At 48.0% G+C, this 26,685-nt stretch overlaps 1 protein-coding gene across 1 annotated transcript; it reads left to right on the top strand.

The window, feature by feature from the left end:
* Positions 1 to 256: 256 nt before the first annotated feature.
* LOC124691755 (ABC transporter G family member 1-like) lies at positions 257 to 14,013 on the top strand. Its single transcript, XM_047225028.1, has 8 exons — positions 257 to 708; positions 10,198 to 10,277; positions 10,386 to 10,850; positions 11,135 to 11,221; positions 11,301 to 11,429; positions 12,221 to 12,412; positions 12,492 to 12,578; positions 13,050 to 14,013. Exons 1-8 carry the CDS (start codon positions 285 to 287, stop codon positions 13,680 to 13,682), a joined length of 2,097 nt encoding a protein of 698 aa, XP_047080984.1. The 5' UTR covers positions 257 to 284; the 3' UTR covers positions 13,683 to 14,013.
* Positions 14,014 to 26,685: the final 12,672 nt, after the last annotated feature.

Here is a 26,685-nt window from a genome sequence, read left to right on the forward strand (position 1 = left end):
TGGCCGAATTAATTGCCGCACAACTAATTTGGTGTCGTCTACCAGCTGAATGCCCAGACTGCGAGCACACCAAACAACAGCTTCCACACACCATACTAATTTTTTGCCCATCAAGAGAGCACGACTCCATAAAGCAAGTCTCGATGTAGGACAGGCCCGGTCAGATCGACGTGTTGCGTGCTCAGGCGCCATCCGGAAGGCTATTAATTCGCGCCCGACCATGTTGCCACAACTCCAGTAGCAGTTGTCAGTAGCATCAGTAAGCAAGCTACACGTCGTGCGCCATGGCTGCCTCCTCGTCGCCGCTGCCCCGATGGGCGCCCACGCCGAGCCCCTCACGCCCGCTCTGGCGCTGGGGCGGCGGCACGCCTGACGCACGCAACGGCGCCGGCGAAGCAGGCGCGGGCTGGTCACTAGGTCGAATGTTCCCGTGGCAGCGTCGTCCGGCCGTGGCGGGGTTCGACGGCGTGGAGGTAGCGCCGACGAAGGCGCCTGCGCCGGCCCAAAGGGCGGGCACGGACGTCGTCGACGACCCCCGGGTGTTCCTGACGTGGGAGGACGTGTGCGTCACGGTGGCCGCCGGCGCCTACGGGGGCGAGCCGGTGAGCATCCTGCGGGGGATCAGCGGCCACGCGGGGCCGGGGGAGGTGCTCGCCATCATGGGGCCGTCGGGATGCGGCAAGACCACGCTACTGGATTCCCTCGCAGGTTCGCCTTCTAGCTCCATCGTCACCATTCATGCATGCGATCGATGCAATGTTCTTCTTCCTTCTTCTATGTTGTTTTCACCAAAAGTATGAGTATCTCTTAAGTCGATCACCCCTTGATCTGGAGACGATATTCCCCGCATAGGCCCGCTAAACTAGATTAATTTGTTAAAATAATTACAACTAATTTAACCAGTTTTAACTACGAAGCAGCGACTTACAAAAAAAAATCTCCATCCTCGATCATGCACGCAGTGAAGTTTTTTTTTTTTTTTTTTTTGAGAGGCGCAGTGAAGTTCTTTTGTGTTCTTTCTTTTGCTACGAATATACTATGCGGGCTACTGCAGAAATCGATACATCAAATCTTCTCCTTTCTATGAGGGCATGTACGATGCAAGATACCTAGGAGAGGTGCTTAGAGAAAAAACGATTTTTATTTAAACATGGATACTTATTTATACTAGGCAGATGCCTAACTAGCCACCGCGCGCTCATATATAAATAAACCCCGATGCTTGAAAATGCTTGATTTTTTTTTTTGGTAAGTACTCATCTAACCACCTTGCGTTGTAGATGACCTTAGAGTATTAGCTAGCTCTGGCAGGCACGCACTGCCAAGCATCAAGCATGTCTAGCAAAGAAGACATGCAAGATCGATTATATAGCGCACACGACTAAACTGAGCTAAAGATGCTTGCGAGTACTATCAAGGCAAGAATAGCTCATGCCCGCAATTAAGGAGTTAGTAGTTACGTGGTGCAGCACATTGGCGATGGGTCGGAGTGGAGTGGAATATTAGAGTCCATGGAAGCACTAGTAGGAAAAGCCTCATCAGTGGCGCACCAAAAATGGATTCTGTGGCGCATGGGAGGTGCGCCACAGAAACGTCGCCACAAAAATAAGGTTTCTGTGGCGCACCTTCCCATGCGCCACAGAATTAAGGTTTCTGTGGCGCACGTGTTCCTAGGTGCGCCACAGAAAAGCGTGCGCCACAGAATTGGTTTCAGTGCGCCACAGAAATTGCTTGTATTATACTCGATTTTGTGCTGCCTGCTATACACATGCAGTTTATATACCCACAGCAATATACAGAGATACAAGTTATATACAGAACATTCAGATATAATATAAATATCATGTACATTGCACAGATATAACATAGACATCATCATCACATTACTTAGAGCCCGATCGAGATACATATATAGTGGCAATTAAGTGTCAAATGTTTTGCATACAACTCTTAATTCATACAAATTTCACAATTTCGAGATACAAAGTAGTCTTCATCCGGTTCCTCCTTTGCTCCCTCATCTCTACCCACCAGGCTCGCTTGCATCGGGGTCTTCATATCCGAGTTCGTACTACGATGAAAATGGAAGAAAGTGAGACCAGAAAGTGAGACCAACAAGTCCGATGCACAAGAGAAATGGAATAAATGCCTCATACATTGTTGGTCAACACAAATATTAACATTTAGGGATGGCGTAAGTGAGACCAAGTCCGATGCACAAGAGATTGATATTTGTGCTATCTTACCAGGCTCACTTACGCCACCCCCAAGTGTACGGGGACCAAACATTTTAATCATCGGCATTTTGAAAATCTCAAAGCAAATGGAATGACAAAATGGAATAAGTGCCTCATACATTATTGGTCAACACAAATACTATGGTCAGAAACCATAGTTGCAGTATACACCGCAGTATACTTTGCAGAAGGGCCCCCTTTCCCCGGCCGCCGTTCCGTGAACGGGTCCTTAACGACACAACAACACTGATCTGCCTCTCCGGCGCAGAACCACGGCAGTCCCAGCCGCCTCCCTTGTGGCCGCGTCTCCTGCGCTCTTCTGCATGGCCGGACCACGATTGGACTCACCGGGGGAATAATGATAATCGCCATCAACACTATCGCCGGACTCCACGGGAGCATAGCAGTTGCAGCGAGATGCCACTTTTCTTCCCTCGCCGTGCGGTGAACGAGTCTTTGATGCAAAGACCGTGCCGGCCTGCCCGGAGGCCGGCACGGTCTTTGCATCAAGGACTCGTTCAGCGGACGGCGAGAGAAGAAAGCGGCATCTGCCGCAAAGTACTCTACACTGTGGACTCGACGATAGTGGTGATGGCGATTATCGTATTTCCCGGTGAGTCCAATCGTGGTCCGGCCATGGAGAAAGCGCAGAGCCCATTAGACACGGCCACAAGGGAGACGGCTGGGACCGGCGTGGTTCTGCGCCGAAGAGACATGTCGGCGTTGTTGTCTCGTCAAGGACTCGTTCAGCGAACGGCAGCCGGGAAAGGGGGCCCGTCTACAAAGTATATTGCGGCGTATAGGTGACCAAACATTCTAATCATCGGCACTAAAATGGAAGAAAGAGCCAAGTGGTATCTCAACTAGATATCATATGCCTCATACTTTGTTGGTCGAAAGAAATATTAACATTCAGGGATGGGGTCAGCGAGGCTAGGTAGGATGCACAAGAGATTGATATTTGTGCCATCGCACCAGGCTCAGTGGCCCCACCCCAGAGTGTACAAGTGACCAAACAATTTAATCATCGGCACTAGAATGGAAGAAAGGCCAATGCAATTAAGAAGTAGCTAGTATGAACTAAATGGAATGCCTCATACTTTGTTGGTCGAAACAAATATGAACATCCCGGGATGGCGTTAGTGAGGCCAGGTAGGATGCACAAGAGATTGATATTTGTGCCATCACACCAGGCTCACTAGCGACACCCCGGAGTGTACGAGTGATCAACCAACCATCTAATCATCGACAAGTACAAAAACACCACCAAACCAGCAACCATGGTGACATAAGTCAAGATGCTCAAACACACATAGCATGCATGGAGCGAGATGCTCCAAAGGGATTATTCATCACTTGGTATAGACCAACCGATGCTTGGCAAAAGAGAGGCCAATCAAGAACCGGTAAATCCGAGTAAGTGATAGATATGCCTAAACAAGCAACAACACATAGCATATCCCGGCTAACCGGATGAGACAAGTCTTGGTAGCCAACTGAATCACCTAGCACCACCTAGCCTTTTAAAACCATCGAAGCAGTCCTTTTTCTTCAAAGGATACCACGGTGGCATTCATTTACATGATCCCCTACTGTGGATATCTCTATTTTCATCAAAGCCAACAAGAAATAGAAATTTATCATTACTCGAGTTGAGTTCAAAACAAAGGCTGAGGTACCATAAGGGATTATTCATCACTTGGTAGTAACCAAGTGATGTCTGGCAGAGAGAGGCCAAGCCTGAGCTAGTCAATCCGAGTAGAGATGGATATGCATAAGTAAGCAAGAACACATAGCCTATCCAAGTTAACCGAGATAAAACCAACCTTGACGACCAACTTAATAACCTAGCATCACCTAGTCTTTTAAACCATCGAAACCAAGTGAAGCCTGGTACAAATGGCAAGGACCAGGAATTTGACCAACTCAAGTCACCATGGTTATGCCAACCAATTGAATAGTAGCATCTTCCAAATGGAACTAGGAAGGAAACCATCCCGAGATGATTTACCAAGCCAGCGAGTTCATGATCGCAAAGGCCAATTCAACCACCAAACCATCCAAACCACCAAGCCTACACACTTATCATTACCCAACAGGATTCAAAATGAAGCTAGGGTCCCCAACAATAGTTGGCATCCATCTAGCTTAAGTAAATACGATAATAGAATCATTACTGCAAAGTAGTTCATCTCAATTATCTACATTAACAAGATAAAGTTTCACAGATGATCAAGCATCATGCATCCATTCATATGCTTTTCAAAGCATAAGCAACCACCAGTACATGGTGAGAAGCTATACAAATCAAGCAACAACACAGTATATCAAGCAACATGCATAGATAGAGAAAGTAGTAAGTAATTATCAACCAATTGGTGATCAAATGATCACCGGAGCTTGCAAACACAAGCCATAGGGGCAGCGGAGGAGGAATTAAGAGGGAGAGGAGGGGAGGGAGAGAGAGCACCGATGACAGGGGTGGAGGACGAGCTTGAAGATGACGACAGGGGTGGAGGAGGAGGAGGAGGCGGCGGATCCTCCACCTTGCCGCGACGGCGGCCCCTCCTCGCGGCGGCCCCTCCTCGCCGTAGGGGCAGATTGTGCTGCAGGTGGCGGGGATGGGAGGACCGCGGCGGCATGCGCCCCTCGCGGAGGAAGGTGGCGGCGACGGCGGCGGCGACGACCATGGAGGATCCAGGCGACCACGGAGGAAGGCGGCGGCGGCGGATCCGAGCGACCACGGAGGAGAGGGGAGAGGGGAGGAATCCTCCGGGCGACCACGGAGGAAGGCGGCGGCGGCGGATCCAGGGCGACCACGAGAGGAGAGGGGAGAGGGGAGAGGGAGGGGCTCGGGAGGGAGAGGTGAACAGGCGGGGGAGGGCACGGGCGAGAGATGATATAAGTCCCTTAGTCCGTGGCGCACCGAAGCCGGTGCGCCACGAAAGAGTTATTTACGTGGCGCAGCACGACATGTGCGCCACGAAATACCTACGATAATAAATGGTGGTGGCAGGATGTGGGCCCCACATAGTTTCGTGGCGCACTACCCAAGCGTGCGCCACAAAATTAAGCTATTTACGTGGCGCACCGTTCTCGGTGCGCCACAAAATAAGTTCTACGTGGCGCATTCAGAACGGTGCGCCACATAACTAAGCTTCGCCTATAAGGGTTTTCCTACTAGTGAAGTAATTAAAAGAAAATCCTAACACAACGCGTATGAGTATCTCCGGCGTGCATGGTGAGGAAATCATCAAAATCCGCAGGCACCTCATGATCAACCTCCGTAAGAGGACCCTGACACTCATAGGGACCAACGTGTTTCCTGACCTGATTCTTACGGTCATCCTCGATGATCATGTTGTGAATGATCACACAAGGCTGCATCACCTCCCACATTTGACCGTGAGACCAGCTTAGAGCAGGGTATCGGACAATTGCAAATTAAGCTTGAAGCACCAAATGCCCGCTTAACATCCTTCCTGCAAGCCTCCTGTCGCGGAGCAAAGTGGCAATTCTTTTGACCTGGTGGAGCCGGGATTGTTTTGACAAAAGTGACCCATTTTGGATATATATCATCGGCTAGATAATATCCTTTGGTATATTGGTGGTCATTGATCTCATAGTTGCATGGTGGAGCATGACCTTCCACTACTTTGCTGAACACCGGAGACCGCTACAACACGTTGATGTCATTTGTGATCCCGCCATGCTAAAGAAAGAATGCCAAATCCACATGTCATAATCCGTCACAGCTTCAAACACCACACTTGCAATATATATGACGCCTTTTGTATATACCTTGCCAAGAAAACGGGCAGTTCTTCCATGACCAGTGCATACCATCGATGCTTCCAAGCATCCCGGAGAATCATCTCGCAGCATTTTGTGCCATGGTCCTTTCAGTCTCTTCTTCAGTTTGCCCTCTCAAGTAGTATTTGCCAAACTTTCCCACCACAGCTCGGCAAAACTTGTACATGAACTCAATAGCAGTAGACTCACTCATGCGAAGGTAGTCGTCCTGTGTATCGGCAGGTGCTTCGTATGCAAGCATCCTCATGGTAGCGGCGCACTTCTAAATCGACAAGAACCCGGCAATGCCTACATCGTCGTGATTCAGCTTGAAGTAGGGGTCGAACTCTCGAACGATGTAGAGGATATTCATGAATAAACCCTTGCTCATCCTATATCGGCGCCGAAAATTGTCGGCATGTGTTGCGTCATCTGCGAAGTAGTCGTTGTCCATCATGGTATGCCCCTCCATCCTCTGTCGGGGCTTCGACTTCTTACTTCCCGGCCTTGAACCTCTGCGGCGTGACCCCTTCCGCTTCTCCCCCTTGGCGTCAAGCATGTTCTAGAGGGACGCGATGATCGACAAATGCTCCCAATGGCTTGCTCGTCCTCCAACAGTCGGACAAGCATCTCGTCGTCGTTATCCATGTCTGAAGCAAAAATAAATTGTTAAAATTCAGGCGCGGCAGAGGAGACAACCAACATTGACCTATCGCGCCTACCTGACAAGGCGTTGAACACCTTTTGTGCACGGATGTGGGGCGGATTTGATGGCGCGTTCTGGGACGCGTTGGCGAAGCGGCGACCGCGAAAAATCTGGTGAGAGAGCCAGCCTCCACGACGGTGCCCAACTCAGAAGAGATTTGTCATCAAAACGGCCGGTAAATCGAGTGACGACGGAGTAGTAGGAGGCACGGGAGGGGAGGTGCGACAAGAAATAAAAGACGTGAACCAACCGTTGTGGATGTGGTGGAGCCAGTCTCGCTTTTCGTTGTGTCTGGCGTACCCGGAGCGTCCCCTGTGGACCGGGGACGGGCTCGGGACGCCGAACACCGTATTTGGCCGCGCCGGACGGAAGGAAACTTTGAGACGCGCGGCTGAGAACGAAAAATTATCCGGCGTGCTTCAAATACACCTTTAAAGGTAGCTTTGGGGAGCGTGGCTGGAGATGCTCTGAGAGGAAAACATAGAGAGTACACTAGTAGTAAAAGTATTGTTTCCGTTTCATATTAACTGTGTCACAAATTCATCGGATTAGCAGTACCCTACTGTTACGTGCAGTGCAACACAGTGCCATAATTAACTTTGTTAGGGTAAACGGACGCTGAGCGACCGTTTACGTCGGTTTTGACCGAAAATGCGTCTGTCACCCTCTCCAGCGGCGCGACGCAAAGTGACCAGTCGTCCGCGGAGACGCAAACCTGGCTCAAATATGCGTCAGGTTTGCGTCTCTGCGGACGCTGCGCGGACGAGCAAAGTGTCCGCTCGGTCCTCGCACGAGCCCGCCGGCAGCGAGTCTACATCGAGGGCACCGCTTCGGCGGTCAGCGCTTCCGCGTCGCGCCGTAGCCTTCGCCATCAATGGCGCGGCTGCCTGTTCTGTGCGCGCACTGGCGGGCGACGGCTGGGCTTCTGCGCCGCCTTCAATGGCATCGTATCCCACGCGCGGCCGCCCTTAAAAGTCCATCAGCCGTGTTCCTCCTTCGCCCACACCTCCACTCGCAACACCACCGCCGCAGCGCTATGGGGAAGAAGAACGACTTCGAGGCCTCCGGCAGCGGCAGCAAGAGGGTGCCGCTCCCCGTCACGGTGGGGAGGCTCATGCACGACAAATGGTTGCCGTACGATGAGGCCTGGTCTGGCGAGCAACTGCTTGGCGGCTGGCGGCTCAGCTGCCGCCGGGTGCCCATCCCTCCGGTCCTGCGCGCGAGCCTGATTGGAGCGCGGAGATCCGGCGAAGGAGGCGGTACCTGCCGCCGGACCTCCGCGCCGATCCGGCGTACGCCATTGATTCCCAAAGTTGGCGTACGTATCTGTCGACCGAGACGGATAGGAGAAGAAGGGCGGGCTTCATGGGCGACAGGGATTTTCCCTTCGCGGCTGCACCGCCGACTCGTCCACGAAGAAAGGAGGCGCCGACGCGTCGTCAGCAGACGTAGTACAACGACGACGACGGTCGTGACGACGACGATGACGACGCCTACGACGACGAGGACGACTACATCGAGGCGCTCGCGTACCATAACGAGGAGGTGAAGGACGACAGCGACGACTACGTCGCGGCCGTCTTCCACGAATGGCAGCAGGCCATGGCGGAGGGCCGCAATTTCGAGTTCCCGGAGAACATGACGGACGACGAGATGGCGAAGCTCGGCGTCCTCGTCTCCGAGAACGACGTGCCTGTGCAGCCGCCGCTGCCACGCTACGCGACCGGCGTCATGCCGCCGTGCCTGTCGGAGGATGAAGCCCTTCGATAGGCGCTACAGGACTCGGCGGCGCCACAACCGCTGCCGTACAACCCCTGGGCTCCTCCTCCACAGCCGCAGCCCTGGGCGCCTCCTCCACCGCCGCCATAGCCGTATCCCTGGGCGCCTCCACCGCCACAGCCGCAGCCCTGGGCGCCTCCACCGCCGCCACAGCCGCAGCCTCCTCTACCTCCAACACCGGCGGCGCGCCCGGCGTATGCTCCCCCGGATGGCTACTGGCCGTGAGTGATACCGGAGCTCATCGTGCTCGACAGCGACGAGGAGCGGCGGTAGGCGTTAGGGTTTTTTTTCATGTTTTAACTATGTAAATTATGTTTCATGTGTAAAAAAAATGATTCGGCCAAAAAATACGTCGTGCCGCTGGAGCCACCCCGACGCAAATGGACGCGCGGTCGACTTCGACCATTTCAATCGACGCGAACGCGCGCGGACGCTAAAATGCGTCATCGCCGCTGGAGATGCCCTTATACCTTTGCCACAGAAGAGAATTTGCCCGTACAGCTACCAGTTTTCGTCGACACAAAAGCATTAGGAGAGTAATAAATATTGCAATTGATAGTGGACGACGCTCCAACCACATTACATTTATAGCATTAGATTTTCGATAAGACCTAGGCACCAGAGTTGCAGGAGTACTGTAGCACCCAATGATTAACTAATTCATTCATGTGTCCTGTCATTTGACCAACTTAAAAAATCATTTGAAATTCAAATGTTACATTTGTAATGGTATAAATTTTATGTTATACTGTATAATTTCAGTTATTATATATTTTAAATTGACAATCTAGGATACACGCCATACTAATAAACCTGACCTGATGAAGTTGTTATACTCATGAAAATGTGCTTTATTTCTCACTCAAAAGAACAAGTGTGGTTTCTACTACAGCAGTCCATATCAACATGACGTATTCTGCCATTATCTTTCTCGAGAAAGGGGCCACGCGAACCACAATTTCATTAAGTAACTGGAGTTCAACACCAAAACACACAGTCAGTAGCACGAAGCAGAGCCGCCGGGTACAAGCCACCCAGCAATAGCAAACGCGATCGACGAAAACTAAGAACTAGATCGAGCTTGAACTACAAGGTTACAAGATGACTTTTCTTTATAGCACTTGGATGGATCACTGCTCATTATTACAAGGCATAAGAAAGCAAAAAAATGTACATAAACATCACACATCGCCAAGCCTCAAGGTGATGAGGCCCCAACTCAACTGTAGACCTCATGTGCCACCTTGACTAATTTCCTAGCCCCTGTTGCAAATTGCAATAGCCTTTGCAGACCGTCTCTCTGAAGTGTCACCTAGAATTCATAAGTGAAACAAGTAAAGAACAATATTTGTAGGATCTCCATGACAGAACATTGTGAAAACAAGATTATATTTATTTCTCTTTTGCATACTGTCCAAAACATAACAGCATTTCATAATATCAGCACATTTCTAGTATCTACGAGTTAAGGCAGCAAACCATTCCTGATACAGATCATCGAAAGATTCAGGCTTTGAATGTATTACCGGAGCTAGGCTGGAAACATTTCAAAATATATTTAGCTAGAGGAATGTTGGTTTCATTTTTTAGGAGACACAAGGCTTCAACTAAGAGACACATATGTCAAACATTGCAGATCATTATTGGGTTTTAACCATCAAAGTTAATTTCCTTACCTCGCAGGAAGGTTAGGGCCTGGAGTTACTGAAACCGGGTTGATTCTGATCAATGGCCGCCGAGAGAAGCTTGCCTTTGGAACCTCGGTAAGATAACTTATCAGTTCCAACTTTAAAATGTCTTGACGTGTAGAAGCACACTTCTCAGTTGTTGTATGATCCTGATTCTGTTGGGGACTGATCACTGAACTGAAGGCTTACGTGACCCAAGACAACGTGTTGATGTCCACGATGTCGGTGCGTGAGGCCGTCTATTACTCAGCGCAGCTGCAGCTGCCAGGGACGATGCCAGCGGCAGAGAAGCGCGCACATGCCGACGGCGTGATCCGGGAGATGGGGCTCGGGGACGCCATGGACACACGCATCGGCGGGCGCATGACCAAAGGCATCAGCGGTGGGCAGCGAAAGCGGTTGACCATCTGCGTCGAGATGCTCACGCGCCCGCGGCTGCTCTTCCTCGACGAGCCCACCAGCGGGCTCGACAGCGCCGCCTCCTACCATGTCATGAGCCACATCGCCAGAGTTGCGGCCAGGGAGGGCATGACTGTCGTCGCCGCCGTGCACCAGCCCAGTGGCGACGTCTTCGACCTCTTCCACAGCCTCTGTCTGCTTTCCCAAGGCAGGACCGTCTTCTTTGGAGCAGCGTCAGAGGCCAACCAGGTGATTACATTGCATACGTGCCTCTCTCTCCTTGCAGCAACATCGAATCCACTTTGGTGCCAAACGCCTAGTACAATTGAACTCCATGATTTCCCAGCAGAAAATGGCAGCATTAATCAAGAAAATATACTGCCACGCGTGGGCACCCTAATTGTTGCACACATTGAAGTTCAATTAAGATAACACGCATTCCTGATTCGTAGTTAATTTGATCCGGCATCAGGACATGATCTACTTAAAAGAAAATTGATTTTAAGAGTTCTTTTCGTATTCATTTCTTGTAGTTCTTTACTCAAAGTTGCTTCCCATGTCCACAATTGAGGAACCCATCTGACCACTTCCTGAGAACAATCAACAAAGATTTTGACGAGGTAACTATTATTTGTCATTTCCTTATATCATTTGTCGAATTAAAAACAGTTTTCTTTAGCTATGTGATCCCATATGCAGGAAATTGTTGAAAGTTCCAAAGCTAGGAGAAAAACAGCAGCTGAAGCAATAGACATTCTGACAGATGCTTATCAATCCCCAGCTTATTCAGAAAAAACAACGAACCGAATAGCTGAGATGAAACAGATAGTAAGTTATTTACAAACTCATTTTCCTGAAGAGTAAAGACTTCATTATTTTGGCCCAGACAATGTATGTGATTACAAAACCCACAAAAAATGTTAACTGCAAAATAATTATTAGAATTTTTTTACTCAGTGAAATACTCCCTCTAGTTCATGAAAAAGTGAAGTTCTCGACCTTGACAGTTAGTTTGAAATGCAGTATATGTACATATAATATACACAATAAATATAGGGAATATTTCCTACATGACACCGTTATTTTACGTCATTTGCTAAAACACACCGCCCAATTGTGTCTTTGCCAGGTACCATTACAATTTTGTGAAACATTTGCCAAAACACACCACCTACCCAAAAAGGGAAAGTTTTGCACTTTCTTCAAAAGCAGTCATAGCAAGGTCATCCCAGCCAAAAGTGCAAAATTTTACCTTTTTGGATAGGTGATGTTTTCTGTCAAGGTACCTGGCAAAGACATAATTGAACGGTGTGTTTTGGCAAACGCTAGAAAATAACGGTGTCTTATAGCAAATATAATATGATTCAAGTTTTGAACTTGAATATTTGGGAAAAAATACCATTCAAAGTTTTCAGAGTTCAACTAAAGTTATATGCAAAACTTCACTTTTGTGTGAACTAGAGGGAGTAAGATATTAATTCAGCATTTGTACAACGCGATGTCATTTTTGATTTCAGTGAGCCTGTACCAAACTTCTCGCCATGGAGTATATGGTGCTGAGTTAGCAATATTTACGCATTTAAGACCTAATCGTCATTGTAATATGTGCTACATTGTAGGGTGGAGCTCCATTTAGGAAGAGGGAACAAGCCAGCTTCTCAGCAAAGCTTTTTGTACTCACTAGAAGGTCATTTATAAATATGCACAGAGACATAGGATACTATTGGATGCGTTTGGGTATTTACCTAGGCATCGGCATTTGTCTTGGCACTATATTCTACCAAGTTGGCCACAGTTACAGTTCTATCCAGGTAAATTCAATAACATGATTTATTAGGCAACATAACATTTTATATACCACCAAAATTGATTTGTTCCCCTATTTTGCAGGCTAGATGTGAAGTAATAATGTATACGACCGCACTTCTTACTTTCATGGCAATTGGAGGATTCCCTTCTTTTGTAGAGGAAGTAAAGGTTGATTTCTCTCCCACCAGACTTAATATTTTCATGAGTATTTCTGTCCATACTGAAATAAAAAAATTGAGAGGTATACTGAAATTATTAGGTGGCATCAAGTAAAAACAAACAATATTACTTGTGGTTATCCATGAATTCTTCATCATTTATTTTCCTGACTAAAGTAGTTAACAATATTGCTGAAAGAGAGAAAGGGCTTACTTATCAGAGATACTAGTAAACTACATGATCATTCATAGATGTCAGCAATCAAGTACTGGATAGTGCTATACTGTAATCTTGTCTGGAAAAATATCTTGTTGAAGAAAATGTGCAGATTTGACAGTGTACCAACTTGTTTGACTTAGATATAAAAAAATACTTTCTCAGGCGACTTGGAAATAGAAGGTCTGCGCAGATACATATATTTTTTCCTCATGGTCGACGACTAACTCAAGAGTTGGTTGCACATATTTTTCTATTTTGCAGGTATTCAGAAGGGAGAGGCTGAGCGGCCATTACGGCGTGGCCGAGTTTGTCATCTCAAACACACTATCAGCCACTCCATATCTTGCAGTCATCACCCTGATCCCAGGCGCAATGTTGTACTACCTGACAGGGCTAACCAAAGGGGCTGACCACTTTGTCTACTTCGTCATCAACCTGTGCATGTGCACATTGCTGGTCGAGAGCATGATGATGATTATCGCCGTCATCGTCCCGGACTTTCTGATGGGGATCATCGTTGGGGCTGGAGTGCAAGGGGTGATGATGCTCAATGGTGGCTTCTTCCGCCTCCCCAACGAGCTCCCAAAGCCGGTGTGGAAGTACCCTTGCTACTACATCTCATTCCACAAGTACGCAGTGCAGGGGTTTTACAAGAACGAGTTCATCGGGCAGTCGTTCCCGAGTGACCAGCTTATTGAGAAAAATGTTACCATCAGTGGCATTCAAGTGCTCCAGGAGAAGCTGCAGGTGGAGATGGGGTACTCCAAATGGGTCAACATTGCCATCCTTTGTGGAATGATGGTGGTGTATAGGATGATGTTCTTTGCTATTGTCAAGATCGCGGAGGAAGTCAGGACAAAACGAAGGGGAGTGAAATGGAAATGGTGTAAATAGATGTCAGCTGATTTCACTTATTTTCTTGTCACGTACAAAACTGAAATTGGCTATACAAAGACGGCATGGTATACGGTTTGTTTGGACTGGAGCTTTCTGACAAAGCAGTCGTAGCTAGTAAGACCTGAGAAGCAGGTGAAGCTGGATAACCCGGTGGTACAATGTATTGTTTTTTTTTTTAATATATATGTAAATTATATTCCACTAAACGTGCTGCTCAGCAATGTTGCTGGCGAGCAAACTGATATCAAAGTCAGGAGCAGTGTCCATCCAGCTAGATGAGGGAGCACTGTCCTGGTAACCAAACTATATATGGGCTACCTTATTACAATCTCGGTGGTAAAATGTATTGTTGTAAATTGTAATGATGCTCTAGTATTATTTCATGATAATTGATTTTTCAAAACCGTTTAACTCTACATTAGTACGAGATTACCTAAGCGTATCAAAACCTATGTGTACCAAAACCGGTGCTGGACAATTGTACGAGAACCACTAGTCAGAGTACCTATCTGGCAAACATTCATGTTCTCATCTACCACCAATATGCAGATACCACGCAGATAAAAACATTGACTACCAGCACACTCATCTGAATCGATAACATAGCATGGCTATCATTGATAATGCTGCAGAGGAAGGAACCGCAGGTACCGGACCTACAGTTCGTCTTACCTGAACCGCCGGGGCGCCTCCCCCGCTCCTCTCATTGGTGGTCGCAGATGCTGGCTCCTTCTCTGGTCGTCGCGATTACTGGGCTCCTTCTCTCCCGTTTCCTGCCCGGACGGCGTCCTCTGGCTGATCTTCCACTCCGCCGGGCGGTTGCGCGGTAATAAGGAGGAGCATTGGGATAGAGGAGAAGGGACTAGTGGGAGAAGTAGGACTCAGGCGCCGGCGAGGGATTGGGGGTCGGCGTTGGCAGGAAACGAAGAGGAGGCGTCCGGTTCGCCTCGGCAGTGGAGCTCGCTTTAGGTGCGATAGACATACACCTGGTAGCACCCTGCTTGGGCTTCGGTTCACTTGGTGGCCCGGCCCATATTACACAGTGCACACTGCACTCTGGTCTGTGGTGTACGAACGTGTGATAGATCAGGGCATCAGGCAGTGAGCTTAGCTTTGGTTTTATTTACTAGGCTTTTCTTTGCATCGTGTCTCGGTTACGCGGTTCTCAGTTGGAGATGCCAAAATTAATATGCTGAGTAATCCACAAGGAGATCTTTGACGAAGTGGTGAATGGAAGATACTTAGAAGATTTTGTCAATAACCGCACAACACCAAGGTACAACACATAAATGCATCATGCAGATAGAGAAACGTCTTTCAGATAGAATATCAACACCACTTCGCACATATCTTCAAGATATGAGATATGTCATATCTTTAACATTTATTTTTCTTCAGGTCTTTTCATCCTCTCATCCATCGCTATAAGAGATGGCATAGACCATTTTGTTTGTGAATCTATTTTGTGTTATCGTACTATCCTTCTTTAGTGTGTATTACTTGAGACATGGGAATCGTCAACGTGACAATCCTACTATGCTTACTACTAGTCATGCCACTCCATTTGGTTCCTGGTAAACATTTTCTAAAAAACACCTGAAAATTAATGCACTTCCTCAATGTATGTTTAATATATGTTTTATTCATATCTGAAATTTATACTCCATGCTATAAATTCATTGTTTCACGTGAGAATATTGTAGCATCTATTTTTTCATGTAATGTATTGTTTATTGTTGTCTTGTAGGTTTGGAGGCCTACACTTGCAAAGAGACCAGTGAGACATATACTACTTCACACTGTGTTGAGAATGAATGTGGTGTGGCCTGCCACATGGAGGGCTTTAGAGAAGGGGAGTGTGGAATTGTTCACTGCATAAGAAGAAAAATTTGTCTACTTTGTTTTTGCAAGAAAGAGTGTTGAATAAAAATGTGCCAAAACTATCGCTGGATGTGTTGTAGCAGATAATAAAATTGTGTAGCCAGAAGAACTAATAATGATCAGTGGTAATTTTATTGACTCTACGAATGTCCTTGTGTTTTGGCGTAAACACACATAAAAATATCTAACTCATGCCACAATACTAAAATACACTTTAACTATCTATCACTTCAAAACAATTAATGACGACAAAGCAATGAGACATTGCATTCTTTTAAAGGAGCAAATATGATCAGATTTTGTATTTTTAAATACAGGAAAATTAATTTGGGATATGGATGACAATGTGAAAACTTAGTTCCGTGAGACTGGCCATGTAGGCACGTGGGCCCAAGTGCGCCTGCCACCTTATGGATTACTATTTTCACAAATTCAACCATATCACTTGAGAACACAAAAAATTTGGATGTGGATTTCGGGGCAGACTTAGGGGAGAGAAGCCCTTTGTCTCTCGAGAAATGCTAAAACCATCTGCTCCGTGTTTCCACCCGCAGAGTTCATCGTACTCATTGTCACCAACAACTCGGTAACATGGCGAGCATCATAACTACCCGCAGAGTTGTTGTATGACAAGAAGATTCAGAAGTTCAAACTACCCGCAGAGTCGTTGCCAGCATACTTCCAGAGGGGATTTTTGCGAGCTTGCAGATGCTGCACTCTAATCCTAAGGAAATACGCCGTGATTTGGATACCTGACAACTCTTGGCCACGAGTATTTTGAAGTTCGTGGATTCGAGTCATCAGTGCCTCTGTCGCCGCTTTTTCTTCGGCGGTAGCTTCTGCATCCCAGGATCGGCGGCGACAGATTTTTTTGGCTCCATCAAAGGGAGGAATGTTGTCTTCAATAGACCCATGGTTTTCCCCGTGGATATATAACCATTTTTTGCGCCACCCTTGAACTGAGTCAGGGAATTTGACATCGAAGTACTCGACATCAGGGCGAATGCAGATAACGACGCTGCCTATGTTATAGGCGATGTTGGCAGAGCCATTGTGGCGACAAAGGAAAAGGCGCTTCCATAAAGCCCAGTTAGGATGGACTCCAAGGAAGGACTCGCAAAGGGTGATAAAGATCGAGATGTGGAGTATGGAGTTGGGAGTAAGATGGTGGAGTTGCAATCCGTACACGAAAAGCAACCCTCGAAGAAAATTGTGAATAGGGGCAGAGAGGCCACGGATGAGATGATCAACAAAACTAACCCGATACTCCATTGGAGGGGTTGGGTAGCTTTCTTCGCTGGGGAAGCGCAGTGCGTCTTGCTTCTTGCTGATCCCCAGTTTCTTCAGCAAATTGATGTCTTGGGCGGAGATTTTGGATCTCTCCCACTCAGCCCTTCCCAGATCCGCGACAGCCATCGTGGATTCAGGAGTATTGTGCCTGGTGAGTCTGCGCGGTGGCATCAACAATGGCGCAGTAGCACAGTGCGAGCGTGGCGGAACTCAAAGAACTATGGGGCGCAAGGAAAGATTTTGGCAGAGGAGAGCAGAGGAGCGGCGCGAGCGAAAGTGTGGAAGGAGGAAGACGATGACCTTAAATAAAGGTGCGAGTGAATCGACGCACCGTTGGATGGAGAAAATGTGAGGTAGATGGTGTACACGTGGAATAAGGGTAATAGAGTAATTTCAGTATGAAGGCGTTATAGCGCGTTCGCCGAGGAAAGCGGAGGACGTGTGTCCCCCACTTGCACGACGTGTCAACATGGCGGGAAATTTGGACCCACAAGGCGGGGACAGTAGTACTCGAGTTTCCTGGATACAAAGATCGTGGTTATCGTTAGTATCGAGGTCACTTTGACCAAGGGGAAAATCTCGACAAGTATGAAATAAGAAGATTGGCGGCAGGAAAATTTATCAATTACTTCGGGAGCCTTTGATGAAATACAAGTTTTTGCCCAAATGCTCGAGTGCTACTTTGGAAAATAAGTAAAATTCGAGTATGACAATATAGAAATTGCGGGAGCCTATGATCAAACGCAAGCATTTGTTCATAGCCTCGGGGGCTACTCCCATCGGGAGCGCTGTTCGCGCACCCGATAGATATAAAAGTTCGAGAAAGAATGACAATATAGCGACACGACGCATTAAAGTGTTGTCAACACCCGGATTTTTAAGTCCGGATGTCTATTATGTCATTCATCGCAATCCCAGGAATATTGTTGTTGCGAGACATAACAGCTGATATCATAAGTCATCATTTATTACAAACCATCATTGTCTTACAAAAGGGGATCACATGATCCAATATTACACAAATAGTTGATCTATTGATCAACGAACATCACAGTAGCGGAAGCGTAATAAGCGTGGACTATCTATTTCACAGGCCAACGCTTGACGTCAGGCGACTCCTAGTTGTTGTAGACGTCCTGCTGACCGTCATCCTCATACTGCTGCTCTTCTTCATATTCTGGCCATTTGAATAGCCAGGGACACAGCCGTGAGTACTTTAAAGTACTCGCAAACTAATACTGAATCAATCACTATTTGCTTTTAATAAAAGGATACTAAGCTCTAGTTTTATTTGCATAAAGCTAATTTTAGTTCATAAGCATTTCATATGGACCATTCATAAATTAACTAACTCAAGTGGGAACATTAGTGTCATTCCCACAACTCAGTTGTGATTCACCATTATTCATCATTCATAAATTCAGATTCTAATACTTGGAAACTAGATGGCCTTTCCAACCGTCCGTAACCGTGGACACGGCTATTCGAATAGGTTTACACTCGCAGAGGTTGCACACTTGTGCCACAACATTTGATTCCATCCGTCGGGATTTCCCGAATCATCGTATCACGAGTACGCGGATCATCAACCATAACCTTTCATTTACTAACCCTAGTATGAGCACCTCTCCCCATGAGCTTGGCCTCCCAGTGAAGACCAACTGTCAACCTGGGAACTGCACAGGGCTTGGCCGGACAGTTCACCTTAATTTACATCATTTCTCATCAACGGAGGCAGCCTCGGCATAACCCCTATGATGTGTGTTCAGATGGAACCCATACTAAGATACATAAACTTCTAGTTAAGCCTTACCCATAATCAGGTATTGTGGGGGTACTCAATATTGGAAAGGTATCGCATCCAACCCAACATTAGATTTTTAATCAAAAATCACTATCTTCTCTTGGTCTTATTCACCTTCAACATTTCTTTCATAATTTCACCATCATCATCTCATATCACCATGTTCCCATCTAGAGTAGTCAATTTTAGGTACTTAGCACTAGCCACTAGTCATGAGGGGTGCTAACTTAACTTGCTTGCCATAGACTAGCTTTGATGATATTGTGCTAACCTAAACCAAGTGAATCATGAACCAAAAAGTAACTTGACAATAATGAAGTAGTAAAACTTGAAAGCATAACTTGTAATAAAACTGGGATAGGCTTAATAAAGATAAATTAAAATGGTGGGGTGCTTTGCCCTTGGGAGCTTTGCATTTTGCAAGGGTATTAGCTTGCCTTGATTGTTGTACTGATCAAAGTGGTCCTCCTCTCCTTGAGTGTACACCTCCTCCTCCTCGGCGTACTCCTCGGTACTAGCGTCTAAATACGAGTATGATACACACAATCACCACACAACTCAAATACTGAGCTAAGCACACATATGAATCACTCTTACTAAGCTGTCATAACACATGCTTATTATGTGAGTTGATTTAATTATTATTCTTAAGAAAAAAATAATTTCCTCTCATTATAAATATTAATTTGGGTTTCTTTTTATTTCTTGAGAGAAAATAATTTCCTCTCATTAAATCTTATTAAGATTTAATTTCCTCAATTAATATCATATGACCTAGGTTGACCAAGGTCAACCTCTTCATAATTATTATTTGGGAAAAAGATTTAAATGAGGTTCATCACCTCATGCCTTTTAATAACTCATGATCAATGATTTAATATCATCAACTAATTTAATATGGATTTAACATGACCATGGTGTCTTTCTCATATTAACTTAGTGTAGACAAGATTTAAATGAGAGAGATGCTCTCATACACATTAATAAGAAATAGGCTCATTTAAAAAGTACTTTAAATAGCCCTAGGGCCAATTTTTAACCAAGGACATGATCATGCAAACAATGATACAATATTTTTACATATTCTGATAGGTATATTGAAATGTGATTTTTGAGAGTTGGTTTCATCTTAAAAGCATTTTTATTCAATTTTTGATAATTAATTGAAGTGGAAAAAGGCCCTGCCTTGTTTATTTTCTCATATTTATTCGACAAATAATTTAGGGTTGGGACCAGTGTGGTTTTGTAGATATTTTCACAAGGTTTCCAAATATATAAAATTTGTCAAATTTGGTTTGGTAGATTTTATTCTATTTAAATTTGAACACAGCATCTGAGAGTAATTAACCAAAATTCGAAAATTCATGTTTGAATTAAATGGGCTGGCGGGAAACTAAACGGGCTGCTCAGGGGAAAAGAAAAGTGGGTCGGCCCAGTAGCGCATCCAACGCCACGGGCCAACTGACAAGGTGGGGGCCACCTGTCATTGTGTTTTAACACGCGAAACGGTACGAGGGACAGAGGCCGTTCGATCAGCGGCTGATCGGACGAACGACAGACGTCGTCGTCTCCGGCGAGAAGGGAGCTTACGGGCGGCGCGGGTAGGGGGTCGGAGAGCGCGTCGGAGCTCCGGCGAGCGTCTGAGTGGTGCGCGGCGACGTTGTAGTGGATGAGGAAGCGCCTGGAAGCAGTCTCGTCTCTAGGGGTGGCCTCCTCCTCCGGCGGGCTCCGTGTACTGGCGGCGGCGTCGAGCTCGCAATTGGGGCTACTCCGGTGAGAAGAGGTGAAATTGGATGGAGGAGAGTGTTCGGGGCGAGAGGGGAAGAGTTTGTGTGAAGGGAGGGAGAGCTGAGGGGCGCTATTTATAGCGGCCGATGGTGGCCGCGGCGTGCTGTGAAGGGGCAACCATGGCGACGCGGCTACAGGGCAGCTCGGGGACTGGCGATGACGCACGCGGATAGGCGACGTCCTGGCGGTGACGCAGCGCTTGACGGTGTTGAAAATGAGGCAGGGGAGAGGACAGGCGCGTGACGGAGGCTGGCAGTACCGCGGCGGACGTCGTCGGCGTGGGCGTGGCGCACGGCGTTCCCGCGGACCAATGGCGGTGTCTGGGCGGCTCACCGTGGCGTCGTGAAGCGCTTGGCGCTGGAGGCAGGTGCTGGGGTCAACGGAGCGAGCGGGGCGACGTGGTGCTCTGCCGTGCTCCGGTGCATGGCGATGCACGCTCTGGCGCGCGCGTGCTCATCTGGGCGTGTCTGGGCGTGTCTGTTCCGACGCGTCTGGTGCACCATTTGGGCAGGGCTTGTGTCCATTCGATCCAGGGAAGTGTGGAGCAGTTAGAGGACATGGTGGTTCATGGTGGGGGAGGCCATGAGCAGAGTTGGCATGTGTGTGTGTCATGCCATGCACGGCATGGCATGGTTCTCCAATATTTTGCATAATCAAGCTGGGTTCCAGTACTGCAATGATGCAAGAAGTCAATGAGGGTACTGAGGATGACCTAGGGTCGATGGTTGAGTCGATGGTCCACTGGATATTGCAATGTATAGGGTTGGCGATTCATGCACATAACTTCGTTCGACCAAATGGCCGCAAGAACTCAAATTTGGAATTTTCAAATGAAATTTGGAGGGTTTGATTTATATATCATTTGCAGTAGAGTGGTGGTGGTGGTGGTCAAAATGAAGGTTGTTTGCAAAAAATTTAATTGGGTATGATCTTCATATTGATATAAAGTCCTCACTTGTCACCTCTATTCTGGTCAACCTAGTCAACTCTAGCCATGGTGGTCAACATGAAAGTTCCTCACCTTGACCTGGTCTTGGATGACATGGCTTTGGTTGAACAAGTTTAGTGTAAGAAATGATTTAACCGGAGGGGTAAAGAGGGGATCATGTTATAAAGTGCATAATTGACCATCATCACATGTGAGATGGTTTTGAGTTCAAAGTTGATTCAATTTTGGTTTCTTTGATGCATTTAGGTTTGTTTGAGGTATATAATCATTCTAGAAACAAAAGATCAAGCCATGATGGCCTTTGGTGATGATTTGCATATTTGACCTATGTGTATGTAAGGGTTTTGGATCACACTTTGCATTTCTTTTATTTTTCTCAAGGAGTGGTGTGATGATCATATATTAGGGTTTAAATGCATGTGATAAGCATAACAACACTCATCTTGGCAAAAGTACCAAGGATAATCACTCATATGCATGAACTTGTATGTGACACACTATGCATATAAAAAGTTTTTGTTTGTTGCAAATTTTGAGTACTTGATCTCTCCTTGATTTTCATTATTGTTAAAAACTTGGGATGTTACAAACCCTTCCCCCTTACAAAAGATCTCGTCCCGAGATCTTAAAGAAAACTAGGTGCTAAAGAGATCTGGGTATTCCTTCTTCATGTCTTCCTCTCGCTCCCAGGTGTGGCTTCGTCTTCAGTGTGATTGCTCCACCGAATCTTCGAGAACTTGATACTCCTGGTGCGGGTGGTTCTGTATGCTTCTTCCAGGATACGAATGGGCACTTCTCGATACGTCAAGTCTGAGTTGATGTCCACCGATCTGTGATCGATATTCTTGAACACTTCAGTCTTCTCCGGTACTTCAAGGCACTTCCGGAGCAGTGAGATGTGGAACACGTTGTGCACAGCCGCCATTTCTTCGGGTAGTTCCAGTTGATAAGAGACTTCTCCGCGGCGACTCAGAACCTTGAAGGGTCCGACATATCGGGGCGCGAGCTTTCCTTTCACTTGGAATCTCTGCATTCCTTTGAGGGGTGACACCTTGAGATAAACAAAATCTCCAATCTCGAATGTCATCTCTCGGCGTCTCTTGTCGGCGTAGCTTTTCTGTCTTGATTGCGCGGTCTTGAGGTACTCGCGAATCTTGTGCACCTTCTCTTCGGCTTCTCGAAGAACATCCGGTCCAAAGACTTGGCTTTCTCCGACTTCTGACCAATTCAGAGGGGTACGACACTTTCTTCCGTACAGGGCTTCAAAGGGGGCCATCTGTAGGCTGGCTTGATAACTGTTGTTGTACGAGAATTCTGCGTATGGCAAACAGTCTTCCCATTTGGATCCATATTCCAGTACACAGGCTCTGAGCATGTCCTCGAGTATCTGGTTGACTCTTTCAGTCTGTCCGTCAGTCTGGGGGTGATAAGCAGTGCTGAAATTCAGCCGGGTTCCAAGTCCTTCATGCACTTTCTGCCAGAATCTTGAGGTGAACTGCGATCCTCTATCTGACACTATTGACTTGGGTGTTCCGTGCAGGGCGACTATTCGGGAGATGTACAACTCTGCTAACTTTGGGCCTTGATAAGTGGTTTTGACGGGGATAAAATGGGCTACTTTGGTTAATCTGTCTACCACTACCCAAATAGAATCATTTCCCCGGCTAGATTTGGGCAGTCCTGTGATAAAGTCCATTCCGACTGAGTCCCACTTCCATTCCGGAATCTGTAAGGGTTGCAACAGTCCGGCGGGTCGTTGATGTTCTGTTATCACCAGAATTTGACCAAGCCAGAGGTGGGCCGCGATCAAGATGGACTTGAAGATATATGCGTGGAGAAAGATGTGAATCGGCCTTGTGTATCAAGTTTGGGCTATTTAGCCCGTGTATCTTAATATAGTAGGCTACGTAGAAGTTAGAGTTTATCTCGTGCACGGTTTAGTGCACGCCCGCATTAGAGAGTCCCCTGGACTATAAATATGTACCTAGGGTTTATGGAATAAACAACAACCAACGTTCACCACAAACAAATCTCGGCGCATCGCCAACCCCTTCGTCTCAAGGGTTTCTCCGGTAAGCACCATGCTGCCTAGATCGCATCTCGCGATCTAGGCAGCACGAGCCTGCCCACGTTGTTCATGCGTTGCTCGTGCTGAAGCCTTTTTGATGGCGAGCAACGTAGTTATCATAGATGTGTTAGGGTTAGCATTGTTCTTAGTATCATACGCTGTCGTAGTGCAACCCTTGCGCATCTAGCCGTCCCTGTACCTCATCATGGGTGCAGGGGCGGCACCCCGCTTGATCGTTATTTAGTAGATCTGATCCGTTACGGTCGCTCCTTGATTCATCAAGGATTAGTTTAACATCTCGCAATAGTTAGGCCTTACAAAGGGTTGGAGGATCCAGCGGCGTGTAGGGTGTAGTTTGCTGGCCCTAGACAGGATGTTCCGAGGATCAACCTCGTGTTGGTTTTTAGGCCTTGTCTAGGATTGGCTTACGATCACCGTGCACGAGCGCGAGGCCCAATCGTGAGTAGGATGATCCGATTATGCGGTGAAAACCCCAGATCGTCGTGGATCTCATATGCTTTATCTTGATCAAGCGGGACCACCATATATTCGGCCACCTTGGACGAATCATGGGTGGATCGGCTCCATGAGCCGATTCACGAGATAACCTGAGAGCCGATCGAGGCTCGTATTTAACGTGTACGTGTGTGCCCTGCAGGAAACTAAGCGAGGCATAATCCACACCTTCCTGACCAGGTATAGGTCAGGTGGCACGCCCTTGCAATTTGCATCGGTGCGCGACCAGGAGGCTTTGCGGGCCGTCGCTCTGAGGGACTGGGGCCAGCCGCAGCCCTAGTTGTTCCCGGCTCTACGGTGTTGACCAGTCACTGCCCGCCGGTGGGTTTCTGACGTCAACACATTCTGGCACGCCCGGTGGGACAAATCTTCGACACCCACCACATCGCCATCTACATCTGAGATGGCGGAGAGCACTCCGGTCACCTACGAGGAGCTCACTGGCGAGCTCAAGAAGAAGTATGACGAGGTCAAAGTCCTCCTCGAAGCCGACCTCATCGGCTCTTTCCACAGGACCCTCTCCCATGGCATCAGATGGAAGGGGTTCTCACCTGATGGCGCACTTGATGGAGTGGACCTATCCACCCCGTCAGAGGAACGCACCAGGTCGCTGCGTCAGGAGATCAACTTCATGGTGGCTCATTCGCTGCACCGCCATTCTGAGAGCCTGGTGAATACGTTGGAGCGCGTCGCTCTGCGCGTGATCCAGGAGATCATGAGCCATCAGTACTCTCCGTCAGGACCAGCTCTAGGGACTCACCAAGGGGAATTGCTACTCCAGTCCCGTCCACCGCTGCCGTTCGCCTTGGCAGCGCCCGAAGCGCCGAACTCATCGGCCTACGTCGTCTACAAGATTGGTGGTGACCCCAGTGACTACCAATTCCTACATGACGCACCCAAGGAGATCCCGCACGGATACGCATGCGCCTACGTGCCAGACTGCAGCGCCTGGGCACCCTCGAACCAGGTTGCAACAGCGGGGACTTCTGGAACAACAGGAGGAACGTCGGAGGCAGACCCCGAGAAGCAGACGTGGCTAGCCAAATACGCCACCCCGACAAAACTCCAGAGCCCAGCTCCTGCAGTTGGCTCAGAACCGGAAAAACAAGCATGGCTGGTAAAGTACGCCACTCCGGCGAATCTCCAGGGTTCGGCACCTGCAGCCATCACCGCGGATCAGATTTGTACGATTCTGAAAGATCAGTTCGGCATGATGCCGAAAAGGAAGACGGTCGGCTATACCAAGCCGTACCCCAACGAGTACGAATTGATCCCGCTACCACCCAAATATCGGCTCCCGGAGTTCATGAAGTTCAGCGGATCAGATGGTCCCAGCTCCATCGAGCATGTGAGCCGATATTTGGCGCAGCTGGGCATGATCTCAGCGTCAGACGAGCTGCGTGTGAGGTACTTCTCACAGTCCCTCACAGGATCGGCTTTCGGTTGGTACACGTCGCTACCACCGAACTCAGTCCAGACTTGGAAGCAGCTGGAAGAACGGTTCCATGAGCAATATCACTCAAAGGCTTCCGAGGCTGGCATTGCCGATCTGGCACAAGTACGGCAGAAGCGCGGGGAAACAGTGTCAGAATACATCCAGCGCTTCAGGACCGTTAGGAACCGATGCTATTCGGTTCACGTAAGCGAAAAAGAAGCAGTCGAGTTGGCGGTGGTGGGTCTATCATCATCGATCAAGGACGTGGCCTCCCAAGCGGACTACCCTTCATTAGCACACATGGTGCAGAAACTGTCAGCGTATGAACAACACCACCCAGATGTCTACCAGGACAAATTCAAGCGCGTGGTTACCATGGTTGACACAGGCGAAGATGAAGTTGCCACGGGAGAACAAGAGGTCGCAGTGGCTGAGTGGACTCGAGCTGCAGGCCCAGTAACCTGCAAATGGGTGAAGCCACCAGGGCCTCCAAGAGGATTCGACTTCGACGTGACGAAAACCGAGCAGATTTTCGATCTCTTACTCGCGGAGAAGCATATAAAGATTCCCGAAGGCCACAAAGTTCCCACGGTGCAAGAGCCGAACGGAAAGCCATACTGCAAGTGGCATAACACGTTCACCCACACCACTAACGACTGCAGGGTGTGGCGTCAGCAGATCCAAATGGCAATAGAAAATGGGCGACTAATTTTTAACCAGTATGCCATGAAGGTTGACACACACCCCTTCCCCGCCGTCAACATGGTGGAGTTTACCCACCTTGGAGGGTGCCAGCCTGATTTCTCGGCCAACATCAACATGGTAGAGCTTGGACACCGCTCTGAGGAGGACGGGGATGAGGACAGCTGCTCTCAGAGCAAGGACACAGAGGGGGCCGCTCCATGCGATCGGCTCCGTCAAGAAGGCAAGCGCTACGTCACAGAGGGGGAAGTGAAGAACATAAGATATCAACGACCCCTCTCTGATCACCTCCTCAACAAGTATGTGAGTCGGTATGACCAACGCCGGCGACATGGCGACGATGATGAAAGAGATCGTCTGGCCAGAAACGACAGAAGGCATCGTCGGCATAATCACGATGAGGAGTGGCAGGAGCGCCACGCCAGGGAGCAAGACGACACGGGCAGGCATTGGGACTGCCCCTTCTTCAGACACTGCTGGGATTCAGGAATGAGTCGATTGCCCACGATCGGCAACTGCCCAGAATGCAACCAGAAAAAGAAGGAGGCAGCCAACGTGTCTGTATTT

The sequence above is a fragment of the Lolium rigidum genome, chromosome 2 (assembly GCF_022539505.1).
Source record: "Lolium rigidum isolate FL_2022 chromosome 2, APGP_CSIRO_Lrig_0.1, whole genome shotgun sequence".
NCBI lineage: Eukaryota > Viridiplantae > Streptophyta > Magnoliopsida > Poales > Poaceae > Lolium > Lolium rigidum.